Source organism: Octopus sinensis, linkage group LG7 (genome assembly GCF_006345805.1).
Source record: "Octopus sinensis linkage group LG7, ASM634580v1, whole genome shotgun sequence".
Lineage (NCBI taxonomy): Eukaryota > Metazoa > Mollusca > Cephalopoda > Octopoda > Octopodidae > Octopus > Octopus sinensis.
The window spans coordinates 101639121-101649120 of record NC_043003.1 but is presented as its reverse complement, the minus strand read 5'-3'; the positions used below and the strand labels follow the sequence as shown (position 1 = coordinate 101649120).

General features: G+C 44.5%; 1 protein-coding gene across 6 annotated transcripts in view; it reads right to left on the bottom strand.

Moving 5' to 3' along the window:
* The window catches only part of LOC115213842 (small G protein signaling modulator 3 homolog), a 79429-nt gene that overhangs the window by 36251 nt on the left and 33178 nt on the right, over nucleotides 1–10000 (bottom strand). For 4 of the 6 annotated variants that reach the window (XM_036505024.1, XM_029782773.2, XM_029782774.2 and 1 more), the window contains one exon: nucleotides 9858–9944. The exons of the other annotated variants lie outside the window; for them this stretch is intronic. In XM_036505024.1, coding sequence (XP_036360917.1) covers nucleotides 9858–9944 — 87 coding nt within the window. The remainder of the gene's footprint in view (nucleotides 1–9857; nucleotides 9945–10000) is intronic. 6 annotated transcript variants of the gene reach the window in all.

Sequence of the window (10000 nt, the reverse complement as noted above, 5' to 3'; positions counted from 1 at the left end):
TGTCTGTCTTTAGCCCTTTCAACGAGTCCACCACACGACCTCTTTCGCCACAGCCACTAGGCACAAGAAAACGGCCTCGCCCTCCTTGTTAAAGGAGGTCGGCGGGGCAATCTTCACTATGGATTCGGCCGATAGTCGGATCCGTCCTACACGTGACAGTAGCTGTTCGACATAAACCCATATTTCAGCAATACTCGGGCACTGGACGAGTGCGTGCAGAACGGTTTCGTCGTCCTGGCAACACCTCGGGCAGGCCCGGCTGACGGCACTTCCGTGCCGGTAGAGTTTATCTCGAACAGGCAGAGCCCCTCGGTAGCACTGCCAGGCGAGAGACCTCTGGAAATTATCCATCGGCCCCGGCCCGAAAGTCCTCCCGAACAGACCGCTCAGTTCGTCGTCTTCAACGCCTAGAGTTTCCCCAAGAACGTCGTCGCATTTTTCCTCCACTAACCCTCTATAGAACGCTAGAGTGGAGCTGTAACCGACCGCATTGCCCGCCTGGTGGAGGGCGGAGAGGGCTTGACGGCACTCGAGGTGCCAAGCGCCCTTTCTCGGTCTACTGTCTAGTTTGATCCAGCGCAGCTCCGTCAAAGAGACGAGCTGCGGAAAATCGCGTCTGACAAAAGACGACCACACCTGTTCACCGTCTAGGAAGCGCTTGAGATGCCGCAGCCTGAGCGCATGTCTGCGCAACAGCAACCACGGCATTCCAAGGCCTCCGTTCAGCGGTCGTTGACAGCAGATGGATCGCCTGACCAGTGGCACCTGACCCTTCCACAAAAAGTCGAAGAGCAGGCGTACCAGCTTGGCCAACCAGCGGTCGGGACAAGGGACGACGGTCAAGCGGTAATAGATGACGGATGCGATGTACGCATTCGCCACCTCCGCTCGACCTTTCAGGGACAGCTTCCTCTCGGCCCATTTCTGGGTGAGACGTGCCACCCTGCTCGTCACCTCTTCCCAGTTCTTATCCACCTGGAGGTCCGGACCGAACCAGACCCCGAGCAGTTTAACGGGTCCGTCTGTCCAGCGCCCTACGACGCTGTTGGACGGCATGGGCTTGCCTCTCCAGGTGCCCAGTTGCAAGCCCACAGACTTTTCCGCGTTAATCTTTGCCCCTGTCACCGCTTCGTACTGGTTTAGCGTCTCGCCAATCAGGCCAATGTGCCTGTGGCTCGACACCACCACGGTGACGTCGTCGGCATAAGCAGACACGCTGTTTCCGCCTCCTAGATCGCGCGGGATGCCCCTCAAAGCCTCCAACTTGCGCAGTAATGGCTCGAGAGTCAAAATGTACAAGAGGGAGGAGAGAGGGCATCCTTGGCGGACCGAACGCGAGATGTCGAACGGTTCCGAAAGGTGACCGTTCACCCGTATCACCGAGCAGATGTTGCTGTATAAAGCAGCGATCCACCCGCGGAAGACTGGACCGAAGCCGGCTGCCTTGAGGACAGCTGCCAGGTACCGATGGTCGACCCTATCGAAGGCTTTACTCTGATCCAAGTTGATCAAAGCCCCACCCGCGCCAGCGTCGTTACCCACCCTCTCTATGATGTAGCGCATGAGATGGAGTTGTCGTGTATCGACCTGGTCGGCACGGCGCATGTCTGCGTCCCGCCGACCAGCTTGTCCACGACAAGCGCCAATCTCTTGGCTAGCACCTTGGCCAAAATCTTCAACTCTGCATTGAGCAGAGTGATGGGCCGGAAATTCCCTATAACGTCCCCCTTGTTTGGGTCCTTCTTTAGCAAAGCCACCACCCCTCGACAGACAAAAGCAGGAATTCTCCCGTTTTGCTGCCAGTTGCAGTAGACGTTTGCCAACAGGTCCGCAAACAAGTCTGGCATTGAAAAGTAAAGCTCGTAGGGCAGACCATCCAAACCCGGCGATCTACCTCTCGTGCAACTCTTCATCGCTTCCTGTACTTCCCAGGCAGATATCGGTCCTTCGCAGCACTCTGCCTCGCTGTCCGAGAGTTGCGGCAGTCCGTCCAGGTACACACCGAAGTCTGTACCGTTGGTGTCCGTTCCACCGCTCGTCCCAAACAGTTGAGCAAAGTGCCGCTGAAGCACCGTACACATCTGCTTCGGTTGGGTAACCTCGCGCCCGTTCTGGTCCACCAAAGACCGAATGGTTGCTCTGTTGCCTCGCTTCGCCTCCGCCACGCGGGCCCATCGAGCGGCTCTAGTCCCCTCCCCGCTTAGCGAACGTGCTTAGCTCTGACAACGCAGCCTTCGTGTTTGGCGTCGAAGTGTTGGTCGAGGGCCAACCTTGCTGCCAACACGTCGGTCGCGATGCCAGTGTCAAGAGCCTCGTCTAGTTTCTTAACTAAATCCCTCTCTCTCTCTCTCTCTCTCCTACGTTCAATACTAGTCTTACTAACCTAATCGACTCTACTCTAATTGCTCTCTTGAGGGCAAACCACCAGTTGTTGTTGATGATTGCCCCCGTGAGCGCCCGCTTAACTAGTAAACTAATCCGGTCTCTGTAAGCTTTGCACGCCGTTAACGACGCGTTCAGCTTCCAGTAGCCGGGTCCCTGTCTATGTAGCCTATCTAAGTCGACCGTACAGATCACTAATTTGTGGTCCGTATATTCGACTAGGTGGAATTGTGGACACCCTACGCTGTCCTTATCCGCTGGCCTACAAAACACTCTATCTAAGTACGATCTAGACGACCCGATGCGGTTTGTCCAAGTCCACATTGGCACATTCGGGTTGTCTAGTCGAAACCTGTCGGACAGCTGAAAGCGGCCGAGTAGGTTGGCGAGGCTCTTGCACCCTCCCCCTCTCCTATCAGACGCTCCCCTGCCCACCCGATCGAAACGTTCGTCTAAGACAGCGTTCCAATCCCCAACTAGTACTAGAGTGCGTGACGTTCCCAGGAAAACTTCCAGACGTTTGAAATAATCCGACTGCCCTGCTCCTGTCGGAGCGTAGGCAGCCAGCAGTCTGAAAGCACCGCCGTCACTACCGTCGACGTCGAGGACCACCAACTTACCTTCCGGATCCAAGAAGACTGTCCTTATTTTCAGGTCCAGGCCCTTCCGAAACAATACCGCAGTACCACCACCGCCCGCTCCCGCCGACACGGAGATAGAAATATCTCGTATCCGCCGAAAAGGGCTGCGAGTTCCTGCGGGTCGGAGAGCCTGGTTTCACTGATGGCTGCTACATCCACATCATGAAACCTCAGGTCGTTTAACAGGTGACCCTGTTTCCAAGGTGACCCGAGGCCTCTCACATTCAAGCAACCGATTCTAAGATTTGCCATGTTTCAAAAGTTAGGGGAAAAAAAAGGAGAAAAAAGGCTCTACTTACTGTTGTTGGTGGTGGGGGTGGCTCCCTTGTGCTTTTGCACGGGTGCTTCAATAATATTTTTGTAAAGTTTCTGAGAGAAACTTTTCCCTAACGATCCCACATCGTTAGGGAATATTTGTTTTATTTCGTTGTAAACTGTTTTGTTTATTTTTATTGTGAGAATGTGTGCTGGTGGTGTGTTTGTGTAGGTATTATGAAATCTGTAATGTTTGTGCTTGTTTTGTTTTTCAAATACTCAACCAGTTCCTGGTTTCTTGTATTCACTGCTGTAATCGTGTCTGTAATTGTGTCTGTGTTTGTTTGTGTCTGTGGTAGTGGCAGTAGTGGTGTCGAAAGTGTTGTTGTTGTTGTTTGTTGTTGTGAGTGTGTGTTGTTGTTGATGTTGGGAAGTACTATTTGTTCGTGTTTCCCCTGTAAATCTTTTTGTTTTTTCCTCCTTTTCTTTTTGGAGCACTATGTTCCATTCTCCTTTGTTGGAATCAGAGCTCGCACAATCCGAGATCTCTTCATCCGGCAAGGAATGGTTGAGGGGTCTGCTTCAGTAGCAGGACGAAAAGTTTTTGGTTCCGCCGGTATCGGTGGTGCCGCTGCTCCTGTTACTGTTGATGTCGCTGCTGTCGACCTTCGAGGTACTGGTGTCGGTGTTGGTTTGGTGGTGGTTGTTGTTGTTGGAGGTGGTGTTGTTCGTCTTGGTGCTGGTGTTGGTGATGGTGTTGGTGGTGTGGCAGCCTTTGGTGTTTCTTTCTGTTTTTGTTGTTTCTGTTGCTGTTGCTTGTGTTGTTGTTGTTGTTGTTGTTGTTGCTGCTGCCTCTTGCTGAAAGCCTCCATCCTCTTTTTGTGAATGGGACAGTCCCTCTTTAAGTGGCTTTCGCTGCTGCAGAGAAAACATTTTGGCTTTCGCCCCTCCACAGCAACGTTTAGCCTGGTGCCGTCCGGCAAACTTACGAAATCAGGGACTTTACTTATATTCTCTTGCTGAATTTGCGCAAGAAGCAGCACTCCCATCCCCAACCAGTTTTTCGCCCTCACTCTCCTGACATCTAGAATGGTGGTAGTGTCCTCTATATCATAGAGGACAGCTGCCACCAGCCATGACATATCTAGCTCAGGGGGGCGAGGTCGATTTTTATTTTTGTTACTCTTCGCCCGAGGTGGGTCGAAACTAGTAACAAATTCTCAGTTTGCAAGGGCGAAATGGCGTTCGCCCTTGCAAGCTCCTCTGTTGGGAAGCGAACCTCCACGGTTCCAAAACGCTTCCCCTTGGTTACGTAGCTCTTTTGGGCCGTTTATCTTGATATGAGATCACCATGTCTCGCACATATGGTTGTGATGCATGTGCCTGGTGTACCCTTATCAGACGGGTAGTCATGATGGGTATATTGGGCTTCATATATTTTACCCCGGTGTCACTTTGATGGCACGAACTGCTCTCTCACTCAATAATAATAATAATAATAATTAATAACAACAACAATAATAATAATTTCTTCCCCGTGGGCAATAGTGGGGAAGATGGTTGCGAATGGGCTGACGGACAAGCTCAGTTTTCTTGATGCCAATGGTCAGACCAAAAGCCTTCCATGCACATGAGAAGCTGTCCTCGAGAGTATGTGCTACATGTGCACAATCATCTGCAAAGAGCAAATCTTGAACTGTCTGCACCAAAATATTACTTTTTGCTTTGAAGCACTGTTGGTTGAACAAGCCAACTTCATGCAAGCATCAAGGCATGCTGGCAAAACACTATTCCTTTAAATGGAAACCTTACCTGCCATTTTGGCTTTGTGGCATGAAGCAAAGCAGGCCTTGCTGTCCACTCGAGAAAATACATAGTGAATGATCCAAAAGCACTCAAATAAACTGAGTCCACAACTTCTTCCCTTTGCCAAAATGTTTGCAAGGCACCAGCAGGCCTCAAGAGATACATTCATGTCCATAGAACATGATTACCACTTTCTTTTACTGAACCCTCATTTGTCATTCATGACAAGAGAATCCATCATCATCATCATCATATATATATATATATATATATATATATATATAAGACAGGCATGGCTGTGTGGTTAAGAAGCTCATTTTGCAACCATGTTGTTTCAGGTTCAGTCATACAATGTATCTTCTTCTATAACCCTGGGCTAACCAATGCCTTGTGAGTGAGTTTGGTAGATGGAAACTGTATAGAAGCCTGTTGCATGTGTGTCTGTTTACGTCCCCATCAATGAAGAAGAGATCTTTCTTGTCATTTTCAATGGTGGTCATGATGTTATGATCAACATAGTTCAGGTCATCCACCAACCAAAGTTCATTTTCATTAACAAACTGATACAAGTCATCAATATTGTAGTTTATCATGTGAAGATTTCATGTGCTACTTCCACTCCTTTATCTGCCTCTAGTATCTTACAGTTCTGAAGTTAACAGGATAGGTAGCAAAGAGCTTGATTGAAGACATTAAGGCAACATTCCATATACTGTCTTCTGACTTGATCAAGTTAGCGTTCCTCCATATTGTTTTTATTCCAGAGTAGATGAGGTTCATCAATTCCACATGTTGTGAACATAAAAACAATCTCTGTCCTTGCAATGGTTAATGACCAATAGAATTGCTTGCCTTGACTTCTTTGTATCCTCCTACTGAACAACCATGTTTTCTTTGATTTCATATCTGCTGACTAGTCCAGGTGTAGCAGGTTGACATCCCTACATACAAAAGGGACAAACTCTACCAGTAGGTCAAACAAATTTGTCCAGCTGGTAGGAGTTTGAAAAAACAGTTAGTGCAGTATCAGACAGTGACTATACCAAATAATGAACTATAGTTCCTGTAAAGAGACCTTTCTGTTTAGTCTCCAGATGAATTGCAAAGTTGTCCATTGTTAAGTGACAGGGTGGCATTGGTGGATGTCAAAACCAAAGATTCTCCAGATAGCTTTAATGTTGGCTTCCTGATTATCATTTGACGTCATCCAGCCCAACACCAAAGAGCTCCTTGTTAGTAACAAAGGTTACTATACTTGTTGATTTTTAGTTTATAACAAATAAGATTACTTTGTTGGAGCCAAAGTCCTCACCAGTCATGTAAGCTTTTAGGAGCTGGCACAACAATTATTTGCTGTGTGGCGTGGAACAAACTACTGACTGTCCAGAGTCAGCTCCTTTCCTCAAACTGAAAAGGGTGTTGTCTGACTGTCTTCAATTATATGTCTGCAGTTAAGAAAGTAGCCACTATTGTCAGACTGAATTTCCTAAAGAAAGGCACGAGAAAATCTCTTGGTGCATTTCCAGTCTTGTATGTTGGGGCTGCAGATCACCCCCTCTCTTTCAGTGTTCTCGTTTTGTACTATGAGAGTAAGCTTTTCATTAGCCCTCCTCACTAGCATGAAATTCCACTGCTGTGTGGATGGTTGTTGCTGTTGTGGTGACATTTTTCCTTTTAAAGTTTGTTGTGTTTTTGATTCAGTTGTGGGTGTTTGTGATGGTATTGGTGCTTGTGGTGCTTGTGGTGTTGTCATCAGTGTGTCTGTCATTTATTGGATTTCTCCTTTTTTTTTCTGTTTCGCTTTCTTGTTTTATTACTTTTTTTTGTGCCTTTTAGACTTCCCCCTCATCATCACTTGGATGTACAGAGGAGTCTGTGTCTTGTATATTTTCTTCTGGTGTTGTTTGTTCTGGTTCACTTGTAGTTGTTGTTGTTGTAGCTACTGCTACTGTAGCTTCCACCACTGCTGCTGGTGCTACTCCCACTGCCACCTTTACCGTAATACCTGCCTGTTTTGTCACCTTGGGTTCAATTTCTGTTTCTATTCCTCTGGCTTTCTGTTGTTGATTTTCTTATTTTTGTTGACTCATGGGTTGTGGTGCTTTCATTTGGACATTTCTTTCTGCCCTTCTGTTCTGGTTCTGTGGGCAGAAAAACTGTAAGTGGCCCAATGAACCACAATCATGGCACCCCAGCCTTCAGCCCTCCACATTCACCCTTAGTTCTACTCCATTTGAGAGGGAAATCAGGTCTGGGACTTTCTCTAACTGCTCTGGCTTCACATGGAGAAGAACCTCCAAGGTAGTCCAACGCAATTTTCCCTCTTTGATCATTTAACATCCAAAAGATTCTCTTCCCCGTCCATACTAATACAGGCGAGAATCCACCATAAATCCAAGCCCAGTGGGATATCTGGTACCGTAATTTGTACCACCCTTCTTCCCATGTATATTGGGAAGAGGGCAATTTCCTTGGTGCAACACATGGCCACCTAGCTCTGTATTGTCTGCCCTTCGGTCTTAAAAGGGACCTCTACTCTGTCATACTACCTTACTCTTGTAATGTGGTGGATATCCTGCCATATATCTTTCAAGGCTTTCTCCACCTGGTTGTGTTTAGCATTTTCAAGTTTCAAGTTTCCTGTAGACCACTGTCCATTTGGCTATTGCTTCAAGCACCTCACTTGGAGACATCAATTCTACCCTCCTTCCATTCATTTTCATATATTTTGCTGCCTTGTTTAGTTTTTCTATTTTGCTCTCCAATGAGATGTTAACTAATTCCTCAGCTGCCATGATATTTGCAAGAGTCTCTTTCCTGCCACTAACTCCATTTTTGCTAGACTCTTTGCAGCAGTTACTTTCAATATTGTTCTTTGTGCTGCTTCAATTTCCATGTAGTGAGGAAGACTTTACTCCTTCCTTCCTTCTTCTTGTCTTTTTCCTGCTTTTCATCTTCTTTTTTCTTTTTTTGACTCTTCATTTCTTCTTCCTTCTTTGCTTCCTGCTGTCAACCATGGTGGGGAGGACAGGGAAGTCCTCATGCAAATTGCCATACCACCTTCCTTCCTCACTCCCGCTTTTCATCACCATCTTCAATGTTTACTTTCTTCAAAGCAAATTTTTGAAGAAATTTGAAAACAAAAATGTTTGTATCACCCCCAAAATGGGGCGTTGGTTAACAAACGTCAGCCCCACAAAAGAGCAGCTGGCTTGCAAAACAATTTAAACAACAAAATACAGCACAGAACCTTCTAAACAAGTGAATTAGTCATAAACTTACAGTGCGACAATAATAATTAATTCCATTAATAAAATAATAATAATAATAATAATAATAATAATAATATATTTATGTATGAGTGAGGCATGTATTGATGATTATAACTGCATTATAAACAAATAAGAAAAATATATTCGAAGTATTGATTTCTTCTTTTCTGGCATAAGACAGAACAGAAGCCAGCCCCATTGCAGCGAGATAAGAACTCTTGGCCACATTGAGGAGGTGACCACGAGATCTACTCAGGCATATTATAGCAAGCAAAAATACCAATAACACACAACATTAAAGAGTAAGCCTAAAACATATCCATAACAACTATTGAAAAATATAAAACCCAAAACACAGAAAATTAGAAGTAACACAACTCTCACTTCCCGAGCAAAAGATAAATGAAATAAAGCAATATTACAAACATACACACACAGGCATAGCAGAAAAACAGAGATGTGCATCATATAGTGCAGTGAAAAATGTACTGAAAGAAAGAAAGGGCCTGAGATATTGGGAACAGAGTACAAAGGTAAAATACAATAACACAAACAGTGAGGTGATCTACATCAAGCAGAATGATGAGATTAGCAACAACCATAAAGAAACATTAAACAGATAACAATAACAAAATAATAATAATAATAATAATAATAATAATAATAATCTGGACAATAACAAGAGCAACAAAACTAACAACACCAAAACAAACAATAGGAGCAAAAACAACAATAATACTAAAAACAAGCAGTTGCTTCACAGAAGGCAGACAACACTTATAATGCACATCCCACATTTGATGCCCTAAACACAGAGGTGCTTTAACCCTTTTGATACCAAACCAACAAAGACCATCCTTGGATCTATGGTACAAACTTCATGTTTAAAATGATCAAAGTTAAAATTCTTCATAATGTCAAAGTTATTTTACTAAATTCTTTACAATTTTTTTAATTAATTGAAATAAAGAAAGTGTTTTTCAACAGAAATATGGTAACAAAAGGGTTAAGAAAAAAATGTAACAAAAACTTAGGGAAAAAAGAAGAAATGATTGAACATAGATGGAAACAAAAAAGAAAAAGAAAGAAAGGTTTAAGTGAATTTTCACAGCAGAAAATGAAGTTAAAGCTTTCAATGTAAAACATCAAGCTAAACAATAACAGAAAAAGAGACATTGATAAGTTTAAATGGTGTGAAGCGTGAAGAATAGCATAACAGAATGAGTAGTTGTGTGAGGGTGGGAGGTGAAAGAATGAAAGAGTGGCAAAAGATATTACGGCTACAGAAATACAAACATGTATATATATATACATATACATATACATATATAGATAGATAGATAGATAGATAGATAGATAGATAGATAGATAGATAGATAGATAGATAGATAGATAGATACACACACACATACACGTCTATATACAAACATATATATCCAAACACACATTACACACACGCATGCAAAGAAGCCAAAAAACCACATTGACAGCAACTTCTTACATCATGATTCATCCTGTATGATTCATCATCATCGCTAGATAAAGATTTCCGCATCCAATAGCTACTCTGATTATCAGCAGTGTTGATCTGGTGTGATAAATTCAGTAGAAATTCAAAAAAATATAACTGGTGAACATAATACC